General features: G+C 38.2%; 1 protein-coding gene across 3 annotated transcripts in view; it reads right to left on the bottom strand.

The window, feature by feature from the left end:
• The window catches only part of MEIKIN (meiotic kinetochore factor), a 138,306-nt gene that overhangs the window by 80,767 nt on the left and 33,685 nt on the right, over positions 1–23,854 (bottom strand). For all 3 annotated transcript variants that reach the window (XR_009737463.1, XR_009737464.1, XM_061422862.1), the window contains exon 7: positions 249–288. Coding sequence is in view for 1 of the 3 variants with exons in the window: in XM_061422862.1 (XP_061278846.1) it covers positions 249–288 (40 nt within the window). In the remaining 2 variants the exon portion in view is untranslated. The remainder of the gene's footprint in view (positions 1–248; positions 289–23,854) is intronic.

Here is a 23,854-nt window from a genome sequence, read left to right as displayed (position 1 = left end):
AGGCAGAAATTTTGTTTTTAATCAATTTTGTTACAACAATTATATAGTTAGACAGATAGACAGACAGACAGATGGATAGACAGAAAATATACTCTGGTAATCAGAACAGTCCTGGCATATAGTGAGTCCTCAACAAATACCGAATAAACAAACACCTGAATTTCTGGGCTAATAATCATACTTGCTATATAACTATGAGAACAAAAAGCATTAAAAACACAACAACTTTAAAAAATGTTAGTCCTTACACTTTTCTGTGGCATTTCTGATAGTCTTCTGAAGAGGTACCTAAGGGGGGAAAAAGATCTATTAGGAATATAATTCAGGGGAGGGGAACCAAGATGGCAGAATAGGAGAAGATGGAGTTCACCCCCCACAGCAAACATATTAAAAAATATATCCACATGTGGAATAATTCTCATGGAAAACTAACTGGAAACTGGCAGGAAAATGTCTATACAACCAAAGCTGCAAGAAGGATCTCCACATAATCAGCTGGGATGGAAAAAAAAAAAAGGGCATCAGGTCAGGACCTGTGCCCCTGGGAGGAATCTGTAATGAAATAAAACATCTGTGTGGGTAGACTCTTTCCCTGGGGAGCATTAAGTTAAGCCCAACCTGGGGGGTCCTGTGTGCATGAGACAAACTTCCTTTCCTGCTCAGAAATCCACTGAGATGATAGTAGAGCTGGAATGAGGAGTACACACATGCTGGCTTGCCAAAAATCAGGGCAAAGAGGACTTCATGGCACTTCCCAACCCCAAAGGGGAAGTACCCAAGCCCCACTCACTCTGCACCACAGCCTGAACCAGGTTCTGGGCAAAGACTTGGTCTAGCTACACAGAGACACACTAGAGTGCCTGGGGCATGATCTGGATGGAGCTGTGGTGGCCACTATCTTGCATGCATGTAGGGTGGCATCAAAAGAGTGTGAAGAAAGGTTTTAGGACCCAGGACGACCACACAGGTCCCACTGGATTTCAAAATCTTCAAATCACCAGAGGATCATATAAGAGAGAGGGCTATTCATCAAGGAGGCTGACTTAAGGGATGACTTCAGCTGGAGGACACAGATCCTGGTTCCAGTAAAAGGGTCTGCAGAAGTGGCACAGCATGCCTTCAGAGTAGATGTTGTCACCACTCCTTCTTGACTACTGAGGAAACTCAAGCACAGGGGACTTCAGAGATCAAGCCCTGAGCCTTTGGAGTGGGACCACTGACTCCAACACCTTAGACTACCAGAGAACAAACCCCAGGGAGTATCAAATAGTGAGAACTCACACAAAGGAAACCACTTCAATACAAGACCCGGCATCACCCAAACACCAGTACCACCCTGTGCAGGACACCTCATCTAAACAACAAACAAAACAAAAATACAAACCCAATCATAGCAGACAGGATTACCACCTCACTCAGCCTTGCCCATCAGAGGAAAAACAAACACACAAACAAACAAACAAAAACTCAGCACTAATCTCACCCTACACAAAGCTTACACAAACCACTGGACCAACCTTAGGAAGGCAGAAACCAAAAGGAAGAAAGAATTCAACCTTGAAGCCTGGGAAAAGGAGACCTCAAACACAATAAATTTTATAAGGAATGAGAAGGCAGAGAAATACTGCACAAATGAACAAACAACCTAGAAACACAGAAGTCCAAATAAATGAAGAGGAAATAGGCAAACTACCTGAAAAAAAAGTTCAGAATAATGATAGTAAAGATGATCAAAAATCTTAAAAATAAAATGGAGAAAATGCAAGAATCAATTAACAAAGACCTAGAAGAATTAAGGAATAAACATACAGAGACAAACAACACCATTACTGAAATTAAAAATACTCTAGAAGGAACCAGTAGCAGAATATCTGAAGCAGAAGAATGAATCAGTGAGCTGGAAGATAAAATGGTGTAAATAACTTCTGAAGAGCAGAATAAAGTAAAAAGAATGAAAAGAATAGAGGATATTCTCAGAGACCTCTGGGACAATATCAAACACACCAACATTCAAATTATAGGGGTCCCAGAAGAAGAAGAGAGGAAGAAAGGGTATGAGAAATTCTTTGAAGAGATTATAGTTGAAAATTTCCCTAACATGGAAAATGAAATAGTCAATCTATTTGTGCCAAGAGGCACAAAGAGTCCCATACAGGATAAACCCAAGGAGAAACACACCAAGACACATACTAATCAAACTAACAAAGATTAAGCACAAAGAAAGAATATTAAAAGTAGTAAGGGAAAAGCAACAAGTAACATACAAGGGAAACCCATACATTTTACAGCTGATCTTTCAGCAGAAACTCTGCAGGCCAGAAGGGAATGGCAGGATATATTTAAAGTACTGAAAGGGAAAAATCTATAACCAAGATTACTGTACCTGGCAAGGATCTCATTCAAAATTGATGGAGAAATCAAAAACTTTTCAGACAAGCAAACATTTAGAGAATTCAGTACCACCAAACTAGTTTTACAACAAATGTTAAAGGGACTTATATAATCAAGAAATACAAGAAAAGAAAAAAGATCTACAAAATCAACCCCAAACAATTAAGAAAATGGCAATAGGAACATATATATCAATAATTACTTTAAATGTAAATGGATTAAATGCTCCAACTAAAAGGCACAGACTGGCTGAATGGATACAAAAATAAGACCTATATATATGCTGTCTACAAGAAACCCACTTCAGACCTAAAGACACATATAGACTGAAAGTAAGAGGATGGAAAAATATATTCCATGAAAATAGGAAGCAAAAGAAAGCTAGAGTAGCAATCCTCATATCAGACAAAATAGACCTTAAAATAAAGAAGATTACAAGAGATAAGGAAGGACACTACATAATAATCAAGGGATCACTCCAAGAGGAAGACATAACAATTGTAAATATCTATGCACCCAATATAGGAGCACCTCAATACATAATACAAACACTAACAGACATAAAGGGGGCAATTGACAGTAACACAATAATAATAGGAGACTTTAACACCCCACTCACACCATTGAAGAGATCATCAAAACAGATAATTAATAAGGAAACACAAGTCTTAAATAATACATTAGATGAGATGGATCTCATTGATATCTTCAGGACATTTCATCTAAAAGTAGAAGAATAAACCTTTTTCTAAAGTGCACATGGAATATTCTCCAGGATAGACCACATCTTGGGTCACAAATCAAACCTCAGTAAATTTAAGAAAATTGAAATTGTATCAAGCATCTTCTCTGACCACAATGCTATGAGACTAGATATCAATTACAAGAAAAAAAAAAAAAAACAACCTTAAGAAACACAAATACATGGATATTAAATAATATGTTTCTAAATAACCAGCAGATTACTGAAGAAATCAAAAGGGAACTAAAAACATTTCTAGAAACAAATGACAATGAAAACATGACAACTCAAAACCTGTGGGATGCAGCAAAAGCAGTCCTAAGAGGGAAGTTTATAGCAATACAATCCTACCTTGAGAAACAAGAAAAACATCGAATAGACAACCTAACTTTACACCTAAAACAACTGAAAAAATAAGAACAAAAAAACCTCCAAAACTAGTAGAAGGAAAAGAAATCATAAAGATCCAAGCAGAAAGAAATGAAAAAAGAAATGAAATAAACAATAATAAAGATTAATAAAACTAAAAGCTGGTTCTTTGAGAAGATAAGAAAAATTGACAAACCTTTAGCCAGACTCATCAAGCAAAAAATCGAGAAGAATCAAATCAACAAAATTAGAAATGAAAAAGGAGAGGTTACAACAGACAATGCAGAAATACAAAGGATTCTAAGAGACTATTATGAACAACTGTTTGGCAATAAAATGGATAACCTGAAAGAAATGGATAGATTCTTAGAATAGTTCAATCTTCCAAGACTGAACCAGGAAGAAATTGAAATTATGAACAACCCAATTACAAGCACTGAAATTGAAGTTGTGATAAAAAATCTCCCCCCAAACAAAAGCCCAGGACTAGATGGCTTCACAGATTTCTGTCAAACATTTAGAGAAAAGCTAATGCCTATTCTTCTAAAACTCTTTCAAAAATTGCAGAAGGAACATTTCCAAACTCATTCTACAAGGCCACCATCACCCTAATACCTAAACCAGACAAAGACAACACAAGAAACGAAAACTACAGGCCAATGTCACTGATGAACATAGATGAAAAATCCTCAACAGAATTTTAGCCAACAGAATTCAGCGACACATCAGAAAGCTCATACACCATGATCAAGTTGGGTTTATTCCAGGGATGCAAGGATTCTTCAATATACACAAATCAATCAATGTTATACACTGTATTAACAAATGGAAAGATAAAAACCATACGACATTCTCAATAGATGTAGGAAAAGCCTTTGACAAAATTCAGCACCCATTTATAATTAAAACTCTTCGAAAAATGGGCACAGAAGGAACCTACCTCAACACAGTGAAGGCCATATATGAGAAGGCTACAGCAAACATTCTCATTGGCAAAAAACTGAAAACATTCCCGCTAACATCAGGAACAAGACAAGCATGTCCACTTTCACCACTGTTAATCAACATAGTCTGGAAGTCCTAGCTACAGCAATCAGAGAAGAAAAAGAAATAAAGGGAATCCAGATCAGAAAAGAAGAAGTAAAGCTCTCACTGTTTGCAGATGACATGATAGATAGTGTACATAGAAAACCCCAAAGATACTATGAGAAAATTACTAGAGCCAATCAGTGAATTCAGCAAAGTCACAGGATACATCAATATACAGAAATCACTTGCATTTCTATATGCTAACAATGAAAAATCAGAAAGAGAAATTAAGGAATCAATCCCATTCACCACTGCAACAAAAAGAATAAAATATCTAGGAATAAACTTGCCTAAGGAGACAAAAGAACTGTACACAGAAAATTATAAGACACTGATGAAAGAAATCAAAGATGATATGAACAGGTGTAGAGATATTCCATGTTCCTGGGTAGGAAGAATCAATATTGTGAAAATGATTATACTATCAAAAGCAAAATACAAACTCAGTGAGATCCCTATCAAATTACCAATGGCATTTCCCACAGAACTAGAGTAAAAAAGTTCACAATTCATATGGAAACACAAAAGACCCCGAATAGCCAAAGGAGTCTTGAGAAAGAAGAATGGAGCTAGAGGAATCAACCTTCCTGACTTCAGATTATACTACAAAGCTACAGTCATCAAGACAGTATGGTACTGTCACAAAAAAATATAGACCAATGGAACAAGATAGAAAGCCCACAAATAAACCCATGCACCTATGGGTACCTTTTTTTTGTTGACAAAGGAGGCAAGAATATACAATGGGGCAAAGACAATGTGGCAAAGACCTCTCCAACAAATGGTGCTGGGAAAACTGGACAGCTACATGTCAAAGAATGAAATTAGAACACTGCCTAACACCATACACAAAGATAAACTGGAAATGGATTAAAGACCTAAATGTAAGACCAGAAACTATAAAACTCTTAGAGGAAAACATAGGCAGAACACTCGATGACATAAATCAAAGCAAGATCCTCTATGACCCACCACCTAGAGTAAAGGAAACAAAAACAAAAGTAAACAAGTGGGACCTGATTAAACTTAAAAGCTTTTGCACAGCAAAGGAAACTACAAGCAAGGTGAAAAGACAACCCTCAGAATGGGAGGAAATAATAGCAAATGAAACAACTGACAAAGGGTTGATTTCTAAACTATAAAAGCAGCTCATACAAGTCAATGCCAGAAAAACAAACAACCCAGTCAAAAAGTGGGGAAAAGACCGAAACAGACATTTCTCCAAAGAAGACATGCTGCTGCTACTGCTGCTAAGTCGCTTCAGTCGTGTCCAACTCTGCGACCGCATAGACGGCAGCCCACCAGGCCCCGCCGTCCCTGGGATTCTCCAGGCAAGAACACTGGAATGGGTTGCCATTTCCTCCTCCAATGCATGAAAGTGAAAAGTGAAAGTGAAGTCGCTCAGTTGTGTCTGACTCTTAGCCACCCCATGGACTGCAGCCTACCAGGCTCCTCCATCCATGGGATTTTCCAGGCAAGAGTACTGGAGTGGGTTGCCATTGCCTTCTCAGAAAGAAGACATATAGATGGCTAATAAACACATGAAAAGATGCTCAATATCACTCATTATTAGAGAAATGAAAATCAAAACTACAATGAGATATCACCTCACACCAGTCAGAATGGCCATCATCAAAAAGTCTACAAACAATAAATGCTGGAGAGAGTGTGGAGAAAAGGGAATGCTCTTGAACTGTTGGTGGGAATGTAAATTGATACAGCCACTATGGAAGATGGTATGGAGATTCCTTAAAAAACTAGGAATAAAACCACCATGCTGCTGCTAAGTCGCTTCAGTCGTGTCTGACTCTGTGCGACCCCATAGACGGCAGCCCACCAGGCTCCTCTGTCCCTGGGATTCTCCAGGCAAGAACACTGGAGTGGGTTGCCATTTCTCTCTCCAGTGCATGAAAGTGAAAATTGAAAGTGAAGTCGCTCAGTCATGCCCGACCCTCAGTGACCCCATAGACTGCAGCCTACCAGGCTCCTCCATCCATGGGATTTTCCAGGCAAGAACACTGGAGTGGGGTGCCATTGCCTTCTCCAAAACCACTATATGACCCAGCAATCCCACTCCTAGGCATATACCCTGAGGAAACCAAAGTTGAAAAAGACACATGTAATCCCATTGTTCATTGCAGAACTATTTACAATAGCTAGAACATGGAAGCCACCTCGATGTCCATCAACAGATGGACAGATAAAGAAGTTGTGGTACATATACACAATAGAATTTTACTCAGCCATAAAAAGGAATGCATTTGAGTCAGTTCTAATGAGGTGGGTGAACCTAGAGCCAATTATACAGAGTGAAGTAAGTCAGAAAGAGAAACATAAATATCGTATTCTAACACATATATACGGAATCTAGAAAAATGGTACTGAAGAATTTATTTATAGGGGAGTAGTGGACAGATAGACATAGAGAATAGACTTATGGACATGGGGAGAGGGGAGGAGAGGGTGAGATGTATGAACAGAGTCACATGGAAAGTTACATTCCCATATGTAAAATAGATAGCCAACGGGAATTTACTGTATGCCTCAGGAAACTCAAACAGGGGGCTCTGTATCAACCTAGAGGGGTGGGATGGGTAGGGAGATGGGAGGAAGGTTCAAAAGGGAGGGGGTATATGTATACCTATGGCTGATTCATCCTGAGGTTTGACAGAAAACAAAATTCTGTAAAGCAATTATCTTTCAATTAAAAAATAAATATTTTTTTAAAATTAAAGAAAAAAAGAGTGTGTAGTGGCTAAGTGCTGAACCTTGAACACAAAGGCCCTGGGAAAGGACTTCATCTAGCTATTCAGAGACAGCTGAGAGTGGCTGGAATGTGATCCAAGTGGAGCTGTGGAGGCCATTGTCAGCACACTCAGGAATAGGTGGTGGTTCATCTCCCAGTGAGAGTGCCCTGGCTCCACCAACTCCTTACCACACCTTAGTGGTAGATCTGGAGCAGACAAGTTCTGGGAGAGATCTGCCAGAGAGGCAGCTCAGGTCTCAAGGGGCAGCACAGCCACCTCACTTCCTGTATTCACAATGCCCTGATCCCCAGCCTCAGTCTGTGTCTCATCACAGCCTTGTGCTATATCTAGGATGAACACAACAGAGAAATGGATGTGACCTTGAGCTGTTTCTGAGTAGAGCCACAGATGCCTACACAGGCAGCACATAGGTGCTCTGTGACCGAATGGGTGTCACCTGCTGCGGGGTAGAGGACACACTCAAAGGCAACAGAGCCTGATCAAACCTGACCCTCAGAGCTTCTAATCCAACAACTAGGGAGCAGACCTTGCCTCTGACAAGATGGGACAGCCACTGAGCAGAGAGGAAGCCCTGCCTCACATTCTGCATAGGCTCTAGATAGTCTAGCATGAAACACACCCCCTATCTAGGGAATAATGGTCAGCACAACCTAAGGAAAGACGTGGCTGGTGTTGACACCAAAACCAGCCCTTACACCAAAAACACTGGACACACACACCCTGAACCAGGATGCTCTCATGGAAAAACATTCCTTCAAGATCACGGTAGAGAACTGTTTCTCTTAAATTAATAAAGACACACAAAGTCAAGTAAAATGAAGTTAGAGGGACTACTCCCAATTAAAAGAACAAAGAAATCCTCTGTAAGCAAAAACAATGAAATGGAGATCACCAGTCCTCTAAACCCTGAATTCAAAAAAGTAGTAATAAAAAAGTTAACATAATTAAGAAACATTATTGATAGAAATGCAGACCACTGTAACAGGAACTAGAAATTATAAAAATGAACCAATCAAAACTAGACAATTCAATTACCAAGATAAAAACCAATCTAGAAGCAATGAATAGCAAAGTAAATGACACAGAAGATCAAACAAGTGATCTAGAAGATAGAATAATAGAAATCATTCAATCAGAATAGCAGACAGAAAGACAAATGAAAAAACTGAAAGCAACATATGAAATATATGGGATAATATAAAACATTCCAGCCTACACAACAGGGGTTCTAGAAGGAGAAAATGAGAAATGGATGGGAATGTACTTGAAGAAATTATGGCTGAAAACTTTCCACACCTAAAGAAGGAAAAAGTATAGCAAGCACAAAGGGTACTAAATAAGATTAACCCAAACAGAGCACACCAAGGTATATCATAATTAAAATGGCAAAAGTTAAAGAGAGGATTGTAAGGCAGTGAGAAAAAAACAGAGCCAATTACAAGGGGATCCCTCCCCCCAAAGAGCTACCGGCTGATTTATCTGCAGAAATTTTACAGGCCATAATGGAGTAGCATAATATATTCCAATTACTGAAAGGAAAAAACCTAGGATTCTCTATCAGCAAGATTATCATCTAGAATAGAAAGAAAGATAAAGAATTTCTCAGACAGGCAACAACTAAACAAATTCAACAATACTACACCTACCATAAAAGAAATATTGAAAGGTCTTTTCTAAATAGAAAAGAAGCAAGAATCTATAGTAATGGGAAAAAAACACAACAGGAAAGGCAAATATATAAAATAATTGACGACCTACCTGCCTGCTAAGTTGCTTCAGTCGTGTCCAACTCTGTGCGACCCCATAGACGGCAGCCCACCAGGCTCCCCGTCCCTGGGACTCTCCAGGCAAGAACACTGGAGTGGGTTGCCATTTCCTTCTCCAATGCATGAAAGTGAAAAGTTAAAGTGAAGTAACTCAGTCGTGTCTGACTCTTAGCAACCCCATGGACTGCAGCCCACCAGGCTCCTCCATCCATGGGATTTTCCAGGCAAGAGTACTAGAGTGGGGTGCCACTGCCTTCTTCGATGATTGAAGACAGTACAGAGTAAAAAAAAAAAAAAAAACAATAAAAAAATTTGTAAAAACAATTATAACTACAATTACCAGCAAAAGGATAAGCATGTAGTTGTAAAATAGGACATAAAAATCACAAAATGTGGAGGAGGGCAGTATAAAATGTAGATCATTTTAGAATGTGTTTGAACTTGCATGACTATCAGTTTAAAGCATGTAGATATAATAATGGGTCAATATACTTATAATTCAGGGTAATCACAAATCAAAAACATATAAAAGATACATAAAAATGAAAAATAAAAGAACTCAAGCATACTGCAAAAGAAAATCATCAAACCACAACAGAAAAAACAAAAGGAAGAAGAAATGAACAAAGAGAAACTACAATAACAACTGGAATACAAAACTGAAAATGACTGTAAGTACATACCTCCTTTAAATGTCAATGGACTGAATGTTCCTATCAAAACGAAGAGTGGCAGACTGGATAAAAAACAAGAAGCTACAATACGCTGCTTAAAAGAGTCTCACGTCAGGACAAAAGACACACACAGATTGAAAGTAAGGCGATGGAAAAAGATACTTCACGCAAACACAAATGACAAACAAATAAGGGTAGCAATACTCAGACAAAACAGACTTTAAAACACAAGTCACAAAGAAAGACAAAGAAGGGCTTTAGGTTCAGTTCAGTCGCTCAGTCGTGTTCGACTCTTTGCGATCCCATGAACTGCAGCACGCCAGGCCTCCCTGTCCATCACCAAAAGAAGGACATTACATAATGATAAAGGAATCAGTACAAGAGGATGATATTATACTCATTTACATAAATGTACCCAATAAAAGGGATGCCATGATCTTAGTTTTTTTTTTTTTAATTTCTCTTATTTTGGTGATAAAATACTAGAAAGATTTAGGTAACATAATTTTGTAATAGGTTTACTCCCAGATATTATTTACATTTCATGTGTAAGGTGAATCACTGATGAAGATTTCCAGGTTATGTGAATGTTTACCACCAGGACATTGAAAGAAATTATACATGTAAGGAGAGACAGATTTCCTTTTCCCAAACATCTGTAAGAGCATCAAGTGCCTTTTATTTGAACAAATAAAGTCATTATTATGTATTTCTTTTCAAAAGAACAAAACATGACTGTCCAATAATAAAATGGTTTTATTATAAAATTTTATTTTTCAATTCAAATATCACCTTTCCCCAAAATTTTACCCTTTATGAATCATTTGGCATGCTTATGATTATTATGTAGAGCTCTTGAGCTTTATAAAACACTGAAGAAGAAAACGATGTTCTGTGTTTATTTATTTTTAATACAAATTTATTTAATTGAAGGCTAATTACTTTACAATATTGTATTGGTTTTGCCATAAATTGACTGAATCTGCCATGGGTGTACATGTGTTCCCCATCCTGAAGGCCCCTCCCACCACCCTCCCTATCCCATCCCTCTAGGTCATCCCATTGCACCAGCCCCAAGCATCCTGTATCATGCATTGAACCTGGACTGGTGATAGTTTCACATAGGATAATATATATGTTTCAATGCCATTCTCCCAAATCATCCCACCCTTGCCCTCTCCCACGTCCAAAAGACTGTTCTATACAACTGTCTCTTTTGCGGTCTCGCATACAGGGTTATTGTTACCATCTTTCTAAATTCCATATATATGGGTTAATATACTGATTGGTGTTTTTTTTTTCCAGAAATGATGTTCCATTTATTCACTGAAAAAGAGGGAGATTAGGCCTTCTTGATCAATTTCTTCCAGTCTCCGCAACTCCCTCCCTTCACTTTTCCGAAATAACACACTGAGAAACATTTTTGTACAAAAACCACGTATTATTCCCCACCTCACAAAATCGGGTGGCTGTATTACAGGAACAAAACCAGATCAAAGACATAAAAAGAAAAAGTCACCACTTATACTGAAACACAACAGTGTTAAGAATTCAGGTATTCTGTAGAATTATTACCAGCATAGTTAAAATATTTCCACCTGGATCTTTTAAATGTGAAAGTGATCACATTAAAGACCTGAGGTTGCAAGAGACCACAGTATGAACCAGAATTCCATTTTCCTTTAAAGACCTCAGTGGAAAAGTTATTTGGAATGAGTTTCCTTTGGGAAAAACTGGCGGGAAAATACAGAAAACCCTGGCCATTGTCAAAAGGCACTGGGATCTTTCTGGAGTCAAAAGCAATGGAATTAAACTCCAGTAGGAGCAAGCTCATTTTCACTCCTAGCGCCTGGAATAAACTCACTAAAGGAACAAGGTCTCCTTGGTTCCAGTACTTTCTGGCTTACTTCACTCTGCATAATCGGCTTCAGTTTCATCCACGTCATTAGAACTGATTCAAATGTATTCTTTTTAATGGCAAAGTAATATTCCATTCTCTATATGTACCACAGCTTTCTTATCCATTCGTCTACTGATGGACATCTAGGTTGCTTCCATGTCCTGGCTATTATAAACAGTGCTGTGTTGAACACTGGAGTACACGTGTCTCTTTCAATTCTGGTTTCCTTGGTGTGTATGCCCAGCAGTGGGATTGCTGGGTCATACGGCAGTTCTATTTCCAGATTTTTAAGGAATCTCCACACTGTTCTCCATAGTGGCTGTACTAGTTTGCATTCCCACCAACAGTGTAAAAGGGTTCCCTTTTCTCCACACCCTCTCCAGCATTTATTGCTTGTAGACTTTTGAATAGCAGCCATTCTGACTGGCATGAAATGGTACCTCATTGTGGTTTTGATTTGCATTTCTCTGATAATGAGTGATGTTGAGCATCTTTTCATGTGTTTGTTAGCCATCTGTATGTCTTCTTTGGAGAAATGTCTATTTAGTTCTTTGGCCCATTTTTTGATTATGTCATTTATTTTCTGGAATTGAGCTGCAGGAGTTGCTTGTATATTTTTGAGATTAATTATTTGTCAGTTGCTTCATTTGCTGTTATTTTCTCTGATTCTGAAGGCTGTCTTTTCACCTTGCTTATAGTTTCCTTTGTTGTGCAGAAGCTTTTAATTTTAATTAGGTCCCATTTGTTTATTTTTGCTTTTATTTCCAATATTCTGCGAGGTGAGTCACAGAGGATCCTGCTGTGATTTATGTCGGAGAGTGTTTTGCCTATGTTTTCCTCTAGGAGTTTTATAGTTTCTGGGCTTAAATGTTTAGATCTTTAATCCGTTTTGAGTTTATTTTTCAGCATGGTTTTAGAAAGTTTTCTAGTTTCATTCTTTTAAAGTGGTTGACCAGATTTCCCAGCATCACTTGTTAAAGAGATTGTCTTTAATCCATTGCATATTCTTGCCTCCTTTGTCAAAGATAAGGTGTCCATAGCTGCATGGATTTATCTCTGGGCTTTCTATTTTGTTCCATTGATCTATATTTCTGTCTTTGTGCCAGTACCATACTGTGTTATGACTGTGGCTTTGTAGTAGAGCCTGAAGTCAGGCAGGTTGATTCCTCCAGTTCCATTCTTCTTTCTCAAGATTGCTTTGGCTATTCGAGGTTTTTTGTATTTCCAGAGAAATTATTTGTTCTAGCTCTGTGAAAAATACCACTGGTAGCTTGATAGGGATTGCACTGAATCTATAGATTGCTTTGGGTAGTATATGCATTTTCTCTATATTGATTCTTCTGATCCATGAACACAGTATATTTCTCCATCTATTAGTATCCTCTTTGATTTCTTTCACAAGTGTTTTATAGTTTTCTATATATAGGTCTTTTTTTTCTTTAGGTAGATATATTCCTAAGTATTTTATTCTTTTCATTGCAATGGTGAATGGAATTGTTTCCTTAATTTCTCTTTCTGTTTTCTCATTATTAATGTCTAGGAATGCAAGGGATTTCTGTGTGTTGATTTTATATCCTGCAACTTTACTATATTCATTGATTAGCTCTAGTAATTTTCTGGTGGAGTCTTTACGGTTTTCTATGTACAGGATCATGTCATCTGCAAACAGTGAGAGTTTTATTTCTTCTTTTCCAATTTGGATTCCTTTTATTTCTTTTTCTGCTCTGATTGCTGTGGCCAAAACTTCCAAAACTATGTTGAATAGTAGTGGTGAGAATGGGCACCCTTGTCTTGTTCCTAACTTTAGGGGAAATGCTTTCAATTTTTCACCATTGAGGATAATGTTTGCTGTGGATTTGTCATATATAGCTTTTATTATGTTCAGGTATGTTCCTTCTAGTCCTGCTTTCTGGAGGGTTTTTATCATAAATGGATGTTGAATTTTGTCAAAGGCTTTCTCTGCATCTATTGAGATAATCATATGGTTTTTATTTTTCAATTTGTTAATGTGGTGTATTACCTTGACTGATTTGCGGATATTGAAGAATCCTTGCATCCCGGGGATAAAGCCCACTTGGTTATGGTGTACGATCTTTTTAATGTGTTGTTGGATTTTGATTGCTAGAATTTTGTTAAGGATTTTTGCCTCTATGTTCATCAGTGATATTGGCCTGTAGTTTTCTTTTTTTGGCATCTTTGTCAGGTTTTGGTATTAGGGTGATGGTGGCCTCATAGAATGAGTTTCGTAGTTTACCTTCCTCTGCAATTTTCTGGAAGAGTTTGAGTAGGATAGGTGTTAGCTCTTCTCTAAATTTTTGGTAGAATTCAGCTGTGAAGCCATCTGGACCTGGGCTTTTGTTTGCTGGAAGATTTCTGATTACAGTTTCGATTTCACGCTTGTGATGCGTCTGTTAAGACTTTCTATTTCTTCCTGGTTCAGTTTTGGAAAGTTGTACTTTTCTAGGAATTTGTCCATTTCTTCCAAGTTGTCCATTTTACTGGCCTATAGTTGCTGATAGAGTCTCTTATGATCCTTTGTATTTCTGTGTTGTCTGTTGTGCTCTCTCCATTTTCATTATTAATTTTATTGATTTGATTTTTCTCCCTTTGTTTCTTGATGACTCTGGCTAATGGTTTGTCAATTATATTTATCTTCTCAAAGAAGCAGCGTTTGGCTTTGTTGATTTTTGCTATGGTCTCTTTTATTTCTTTTGCATTTATTTCTGCCCTAATTTTTCAGATTTCTTTCCTTTTACTAACCCTGGGTTCTTCATTTCCTTTTCCAGTTGCTTTAGGTGTAGAGTTAGGTTGTTTATTTGACTTTTTTCTTATTTATTGAGGTATGTCTGTATTGCTATGAACCATCCCCTTAGCACTACTTTTACAGGTTCCCACAGGTTGTTGTGTTTTCATTTTCATTCGTTTCTATGCATATTTTGATTTCTTTTATTTCTTCTGTGATTTGTTGGTTATTCAGCAGCATGTTGTTCAGCCTCCATATGTTGGAATTTTTCATAGTTTTTCTCCTGTAATTGACATCTAATCTTACTGCATTGTGGTCAGAAAAGATGCTTGGAATGATGTCAATTTTTTTGAATTTACCAAGGCTAGATTTATGGCTCAGGATGTGATCTATGCTGGAAAAGGTTCCTTGTGTGCTTGAGAAAAAGGTGAAATTCACTGTTTTGGGGTGAAATGTCATATAGATATCAGTTAGGTCTAACTGGTCTGTTGTATCATTTAAAGTTTGTGTTTCTTTGTTAATTTTCTGTTTAGTTGATCTATCCATAGGTGTGAGTGGGATATTAAAGTCTCCCACTATTATTGTGTTACTGTTAATTTCCCCTTTCATACTTGTTAGCATTTGTCTTACATGTTGCACTGCTCCTATGTTGGGTGCATATATATTTATAATTGTTATATCTTCTTGGATTGATCCTTTGATCATCATGTAGTGTCCTACTTTGTCTCTTTTCACAGCCTTTGTTTTAAAGTCTATTTTATCTGATATGAGTATTGCTACTCCTGCTTTCTTTTGGTCTCTATTTGCATGGAATATCTTTTTCCAGCCCTTTACTTTCAGTCTGTGTGTGTCCCTTGTTTCGAGGTGGGTCTCTTGTAGACAACATATATAGGGGTCTTGTTTTTGTATCCATTTAGCCAGTTTTTGTCTTTTGCTTGGAGCATTCAACCCATTTACATTTAAGGTAATTATTGATAAGTATGATACCATTGCCATTTACTTTATTGTTTTAGGTTCGAGTTTATACACCCTTTCTGTGTTTCCTGTCTAGAGAAGATTGTTTAGTATTTGTTGGAGAGCTGGTCTGGTGGTGCTGAATTCTCTCAGCTTTGGCTTGTCGGTAACACTTTTGATTTCTCCTTGATATTTGAATGAGATCCTTGCTGGGTACAGTAATCTGGGCTGTAGGTTATTTTCTTTCATCACTTTGAGTATGTCCTGCCATTCCCTCCTGGCCTGAAGAGTTTCTATCGAAAGGTCAGCTGTTATCCTTATGGGCCTCCCCTTGTGTGTTATTTGTTGTTTTTCCCTTGCTGCTTTTAATATTTGTTCTTTGTGTTTGATCTTTGTTCATTTGATTAATATGTGTCTTGGGGTGTTTCGCCTTGGGTTTATCCTGTTTGGGACTCTCTGGGTTTCTTGGATTTGGGTGATTATTTCCTTCCCCATTTTAGGGAAGTTTTCAACTATTATCTCCTCAAGTATTTTCTCATGGTCTTTCTTTTGTCTTCTTCTTCTAGGACTCCTATGATTCGAATGTTGGGGTGTTTAACATTGTCCCAGAGATTGTTAACATTGCCTCAGAGAGTCTCTGAGGTTGTCCTCATTTATTTTAATTCGTTTTTCTTTTTTACTCTCTGTTTCATTTATTTCTACCATTGTATCTTCTACCTCACTTATCCTATCTTCTGCCTCCATTATTCTACTGTTGGTTCCCTCCAGAGTGTTTTTGATCTCATTTATTGCATTATTCATTATATATCAACTCATTTTTATTTTGCTAGGTCCTTGTTAAACCTTTCTTGCATCTTCTCAATCCTTGTCTCCAGGCTACTTATCTGTAACTCCGTTTTGTTTTCAAGATTTTGGATAATTTTCACTATCATTATTCGGAATTCTTTATCAGATAGATTCCCTATCTCTTCCTCTTTTGTTTGGTTTGGTGGGCATTTATCCTTTTCCTTTACCTGCTGGGTATTCCTCTGCCTTTTCATCTTGTTTATATTGCTGTGTTTGGGGAGGCCTTTCCAGGAGTTCTCTTTATTGTGGAGTTTCCTCACTGTGGGAGAGGCTGGATGGGTAGCTTGTCAAGGTTTCCTGCTTAGGGAAGCTTGTGTCGGTATTCTGGTGGGTGGAGCTGGGTTTCTTCTCTCTGGAGTGCAGTGAAGTGTCCAGTAATGAGTTATGAGATGTCAGTGAGTTTGGTGTGACTTTGGGCAGCCTGTATATTGAAGCTCTGGGCTGTGTTTCTGCGTTGCTGGAGAATTTGTATGGTATGTCTTGCTCTGGAACTTGGCCCTTGGGTGGTGCTTGGTTTCAGTGTAGGCGCGTTTGATGAGCTCCTATCAATTAATGTTCCCTGGAGTCAGGAGTTCTCTGGTGTTCTCAGGATTTGGACTTTAGCCTCCTGCCTCTGGTTTTCATTCATATTCTTACAGTAGCTTCAAGACTTCTCCATCTATACAGCACCAATGATAAAACATCTAAGTTAAAGATGAAAAGTTTCTCCACAGTGAGGGACACCCAGAGGGGTTCACAGAGTTACATGGAGAAGAGAAGAGGGAGGAGGGAGATATAGGTGACCAGGAGGAGAAGAGGGGGAATCAAAAGAGGAGAGAGCAAGCTAGCCAGTAATCACTTCCTTATGTGCTCTCCACAGTCTGGACTGCTCAGAGATGTTCACGGAGTTACACAGAGAAGAAAAGAGGGAGGAAGGAGACAGAAGTGGCCAGGAGGATAAAGGGGGGAATGAAAAGAAGAGAGACAGATCCAGCCAGTAATCAGTTCCCTAAGTGTTCTCCACAGTCCAGAACACACAAAGAGATTCACAGAGTCGGGCAGAGAAGAGAAAGAGGAGGGAAGAGATAGAGGCGACCTGGTGGAGAAAAAGGAGAGTCCAAAGAGGGAGAGAGCAGTCAAGCCAGTGATCTTGCTCCCACGTAAAAATGGGTATTGAAGATTGGGTTATTAAAGGTACAAAATTGATAATAAATACCAAAAAGCAAGGATTAAAAATCTAGAGTAGAGGCTGGATTCTCAAAAATACAATACTGAAGAAAAAAAACAAAGTCACAAAAATTATAATATATATATGAAGTTTGCTTTATAAAATAGGGTCTTTTTTTTTTGCAAAGTAATAGTAGGTTATAAAAATGAAAATTAAAGGTGTAATAGAGGACTTAAAAATTTTTTAAAATTTTATTTTAAAAATTTAAAGAATGATAATAGTAAAAATATATCTAGGACTTTCTCTGGTGTTCCTGTGGACAGTGTGGGGTCAGTTCATTTTCAGATAGTTCCTTGATCTGGCTTATACTTTGCAAGATCTATAGGCTCCTTCCTATGTAGTCGGTGCTAACTACAGGATTTTAATCTATTGCACCTGTCACTTCCATGGCGGTTCCCTCTGTTTATTTTAGCTTCTTCTCTTTGCTGGTCTCTTCAGTGTCTAATTTCCGCCCTGACACAAGGGGGCTGTGGTGGACACTTTTTTAGGCTCACTTGTTCAGTCGTGCTGTGGGGAGGAAAAGTGAAAGTGAATGTGAAGTTGGTCAGTCGTGTATGACTCTTTGCGACCCCATGGACCGTAGCCTACCAGGCTTCTCAGTCCATGGGATTTTCCAGGCGAGAGTACTGGAGTCGGCTGTCATTTCCTTCTCCAGGGGATCTTCCCAACCCAGGGATTGAACCCGGGTCTCCCGCATTGTAGGCAGACACTTTACCCTCTGAGCCATCAGGGAAGAACACTGCAAACAAATAACACTGGCATGTGCTCACAGTGACTCGGCCACACTGGGTTTGCCCCCGCTCATGGCGTGTGTGCTTTCCCTGTCTACACTGCTTAGGCTCTAGATGCTCTGCTGGGAACTGTCTAAGGCCAGCCCTGGGTTGTATGCACTTCCCAGGTCTAAGCCACTCAGGTTCAGGTACTCGGGTACTCCACAAAGGCGTTGACTCGGTTGGGCCTGCATTGTGCCCTTCCCAGGTCCACACAGCTCAAGTGACCAGGTGCTTGGCAAGCACGGTCGCTTTGACTTATCACCTCCCCCATCCCTGCCACTCGGTTTTCTGGGTTTACAACTGGCGCACCTTCTCAGGTGTGCCTTGTGTCTCTTCTGGGGAGCTGATCTCTGGCTGCGACCCTCCTGGCAGATGTCAACCGTCCAGAATCCCAAGAAGTCTTGGTTAGCAACGAAGCCTGCTTGCAGTTTGGTAGATGATGCCTCTCTGGGGCCGTGATCACCCCCCTTCTGGCTCTGGCTGCCCTCGCCTGCCTGTCTCCAGCGGGGGATGGGCTGGTCCACAGCTGGCTAGTCTGCTCAGTCCTTTGTTCTGTGAGCCGGCCTGGTGGTGTCTTAGGTTAGTGCTTTTTGCTAGTTAGCTATCCCACAGTCTGGTTTGCTATCTCAAGTTAGTTCCCTCAGATTGCCCTTGGGACATTCATCCAGGTCCTTACTCTAAGCAATGCAGCCTGAGCCTCCCTGTCCAATCTCCGCTTGCTCGTGGTGGATGCCGGCATCTGTGCTGCTTCTCTGCTGGGAGTTACCATTGGGCATGTAATCTGTGGGTTTTAAGTATTTATTTATTTTTCCTCCCAGTTATGTTGCCCTCTGAGGTTCCAAGGCTCCCCACAGACTCACCAGTGAGAGTGTTTCCTGGTGTTCGGAAACTTCTGTCTTTTTTAAAACTCCCTTCCCAGGACAGATCTCTGTCCCTACCTCTTTTGTCTCTCTTTTTATCTTTTATATTTTTTCCTACCTCCTTTCAAAGATAATGGGCTGCTTTTCTGGGTGCCTGATGTCCTCTGCCAGCATTCAAAAGTTGTTTTGTGGAATTTACTCAGCGTTCAAATGTTCTTTTGATGAATTTGTGGGAGAGAAAGTGGTCTCTCTGTCCTATTCCTCCGCCATCTTAGGACTGCCGATCTTAGGTTTTTTTAACATTGAGTTTCAAGTTGAACCATAAAGAAAGCTGAGCATTGAAGAATTGATGTTTTTGAATTGTGGTTTTGGAGAAGACTCTTGAGAGTCTGTTGGACTGCAATGAAATCAAACCAGTCAAAGCTAAAGGAAATCAATCCTGAATATTCATTGGAAGGACTGCTGCTGAAGCTCCAGTACTTTGGCCACTTGATGAGAAGAGCTGACTCATTGCAAAAGTCCCTGATGCTGGGAAAGATTGAAGACAAAAGGAGAAGGGGGTGGCAGAGTGTGACATGGTTTGGTAGCTTCAGTGACTCAATGGACATGAATTTGAGCAAACTCCAGGAACTAGTGAAGGACAGAGGACCTTGGCATGCTACAGTCCATGAGGTTACAAAAGAGTTGGACACAGCTTAGTAAATGAACGAAAACAACAACAATAAATATATTAAACAAATACTAACTAACATAAAGGGATAAATGGGTAATAGTACAATAATAGTAGGAGACTTTTAACACCCCACTGACATCAATGGAGTGATCACCCAGACAGAATATCAATGAAAAACAGAAGTTTTAAGTGACACAACAAACCAACTGGACTTAATATCTACAGGACATGACATACACATACATACACACACACACACACACACACAAATATATACATACACACACACACACATTCTTCTCAAGTGTGTATCAAAATATTTTCCAGAATAGACAATAGGTCACAAAATAAGCCCCAACATATTTAAGAGGACAGAAATTATTTCAAGCATATTTTCCAACCATAATGGTATGAAACTAGAATGAAAAACAGAAAAAGAACAAAAACTCATGGAGACTGAACAACATGTTACTAAAAAAAAAAAAACAATGTTGAAATCAAACAAGAAATCATAAAATACCTTGAAACAAAGAAAAATGAAAACAAAACAATACAAAATTTAGGTGATATTGCAAAAGAAATTCTAAGAAGGAAGTTTATAGCAATATAGACCATCCTCAAGAAACAAAAAATAGTCTTAAAGAACCTAATGTATTACTTAAAATAATTAGAAAAAGAAGAACAAAGATAACCTCAAGTCAAAAGAAGAAAGGAAATTACAAGGATCAGAGAAGAAATAAATAAAATAGAGATTAAAAATAATTGAAAAGATCAATATAACCAAAAGCTGATTTTTTAAAAGATAAAATTGACAAACCTCTAGCTAGCCTCATGAAGAAGAAAAGAGAGGATCCAAATAAACAAAATAAGACATGAAAGAGGAGAAGTAACAACTGATACCACAGAAATACCAAAAAAAAAGAGAGAGAGAGAGAGTATACTATGAAGATACGTAAGCCAACATATTGGAGAACCTAGAAGAAATGGACAAGTTTCTAGAAACATACAGGCTGCCAAAACGGAGATAAGGAGAAACAGTTTGAACAGACTGATCACTAGAAATGAAATAGAATCTGTAATTTAAAAAACTCCTTGCAAACAAAAATTCAGAACTGGTTGGCTTCCCTGAAGAATTCCACCAAACATAAAAAGAACTAATCCTATCCTTCTCAAACTATTTCAAAAACTTGAAGAGATAGGAGCACTTCCAAATTCACTCTATGAGACTACCATCACCCTGATTAAAAAAAAAAAAAAAACAGAAAAGGTTCTAAAAAGAAAATTAAAGGTAAGTATTGTTGATGAATATAGTAGTAGAAATCCTCAACAAAATATCAGCAAACCAAATCCAAAAATACAAAAAAGGACCACACATTATGATTTAAGTTGTATTCAATCCAGGGTCATAAGGATGGTTCCACACATGCAAATCAAGCAATAACATACATCACGTTAACAAAAGAAAAGACAAAATCACATGATCATCTCAATAGACACAGAAAGAGCATTTGATAAAATTCAACATCCAGTCATGATAAAAACTCTGGCCAAAGTGGGTATAGAAGGAACATATCTCAATATAATAAAAGCCATTTTGACAAGCCCACAACAAACATGATATTCAACTGTGAAAAGCTGAAAAGCTTCCCATTAAATTCAGGAATAAGACAAGGATGCCCACTCTTGGCACTTCTATTCAATGTATCATTGGAAGTCCTAGTCACATCAATCAGACAAGAGAAAGAAATAAAATGTATCCAAATGGAAAAGAGAACCCTCCTACACTGTTGGTGGGAATGTAAGTTGATGAAGCCTCTATTGAAAACAGCTTGGAGATTCCTCAGAAAACTAAGAATAGAATTACCATATGCTCTAGCAATCACACTTCTGGGAATATACTTGGAGAAAACTATTAATATAATTCAAAAAGACACATGCATTCCTATGTTCATAGCAGCACTATTCACAATAACCAAAACATGAAAACAACCAAAATGTCTATTGACAGATGAATGGATAAAGAAGATATGATAGATATATTAAATGAAATACCACTCAGCTATAAAAATAATGCCACTTGCAGCAACAGGGACAGATCTAGTGATTATTGTAGTAAGTGAAATAAGTCAGAAAGAAAAAGACAAATAGCATATAGTATCATTATATGTGGAATCTAAAATATGGCACAAACAAACCTATCTACAAAACAGAAACTGACTCACAGGGAGAACAGACTTGGTTTCCAAGGGGAAGTGGGGAGAGAGAGGTATGGACTGGGAATTTGCAGTCGGTAGATGCAAACTTTTACATTTAGAATGGATGAACAACAAGGTCCTACTGTATAGCACAGGGAACTATATCCAATCTCCTGGGATAAACCATAATAGAAAAGAATATAAAAAAAGAACATATCTACGTATATAACTGAGTCATTTGGTTATACACCAGAGACTGGCACAACAATGTAAATCAACTATACTTTAATTTAAAAAATTCCTCAAAAATGGATTCAAATGGAAAGGAAGACGTAAAATTGTCATTATTTGAAGATGACATGATACTCTATATAGAGACTCCTAAAGTCTCGAGACAAAGATTATTAGAACTAAAATATGCATTCAGGAAGGTTGCAGGATATGAGATTACTATATACAAATCTGTTGCATTTCTTTACACTAATAATGAAATATCTGAAAGAGAAAGTAAAAAAAATCCTGTTTAAAAATCATATAAAAAAATCTAAGAATAAACTTATCTGAGGAGGTAAAAGACCTACATGCTGAAAACTATAAAACACTGATTAAGGAAACAGAAGATGATTCAAAGAAATGGAAAGATATCCCAAGCTTTCAGATTATAAAAATTAACATTTTAAAAATCACAATACTCCTCAAAGAAATCTCCAGATCTAATGCAATCTGCATCAAAATATCCATGGCATATTTAACAGAACAAGAACAAATAATCCAAAAATTCATATGAAACCACAGAAGACCCAGATTGCCAAAGAAATCCTGAGAAAAAAGAACAAAGCAGGAGGCATAACCCTTCCAAATTTCAGACAATACTACAAAGATACAGTAATCCAAACTCAGCATGGTATTAGCACCAAAACAGACATAGTCAATTAATCTACAGTAAAAGAGGCAAGAATATACAATGGAGAAAAGACAGTCTCTTCAGCAAGAGGTGCTAGGAAAGCTGGATGTGTTGTGCTGTGCTTTGTCACTCAGTGGTGTCTGACTCTGCAATCCCATGAACTGTAGCCCATCAGGCTCCTCTGTCCATGGGGATTCTATAGGCAAGAACACTGGAGCAGGTTGCTGGATAGCTACATGTAAATCAGTGAAATTGGAACACACCCTCACATCATATACAAAAATAAACTCAAGATGCTTTAATAAATATAAAGGCATGTCAGAGATTGCCCTGGTAGTCCAGTGGTCGAGAATCCACCTGCTAATGCTGGGCATGGGTTTGATCCCTGGTCTGGGAACTAGGATTCCACGTGCTGAGGAGGAACTAAACCTGTGTGCCACAACTATGAAGCCTGAACTCTAGAGCCTGTGAGCTGAAACAACTGAAGCCCTTGCACCCTAGAGCCTGTGCTCGACAACGAGAAGCCATCACAATGAGAAGCTCAGTAGCCACAACTAGAGAAATCCCATGCACAACAACGAAGACCCAGTGCAGAAAAGAAAAAAAAAGGACTGAAAACATGACATGATGAAACTCCTAGAAGGGAACACTGGCAAAATATTTTGGACATAAATTGTAGCAATATCTTCTATGCTCAGTCTCCCAAGGCAAAAGAAATCAAAGCAAAAACAAACAAATGGGACCCAATTAAGCTTAAAAGCTTTTGCACAGCAAAGGAAATCATCAACCAAGTGAAAAGACAACCGACAGAATTAAAGAGAATATTAGTAAATGATGCAACTGACAACGGGTTAATATCCAATAGAGACAAACAGGTCAAACAACTCAATATGAAAAAGCAAACAACTCACTCAAAAAATGAGCAGAAGACCTAAATAAACATTTCTCTAAAGAAGACACATAGATGGCCAATAAACACATGAAAAACACTCAATATCAC

Source organism: Bos javanicus, chromosome 7, assembly GCF_032452875.1.
Source record: "Bos javanicus breed banteng chromosome 7, ARS-OSU_banteng_1.0, whole genome shotgun sequence".
Classification (NCBI taxonomy): domain Eukaryota; kingdom Metazoa; phylum Chordata; class Mammalia; order Artiodactyla; family Bovidae; genus Bos; species Bos javanicus.
Note: the sequence above shows the minus strand (reverse complement) of the source record. Positions and strands in the feature narration are given on the sequence as shown.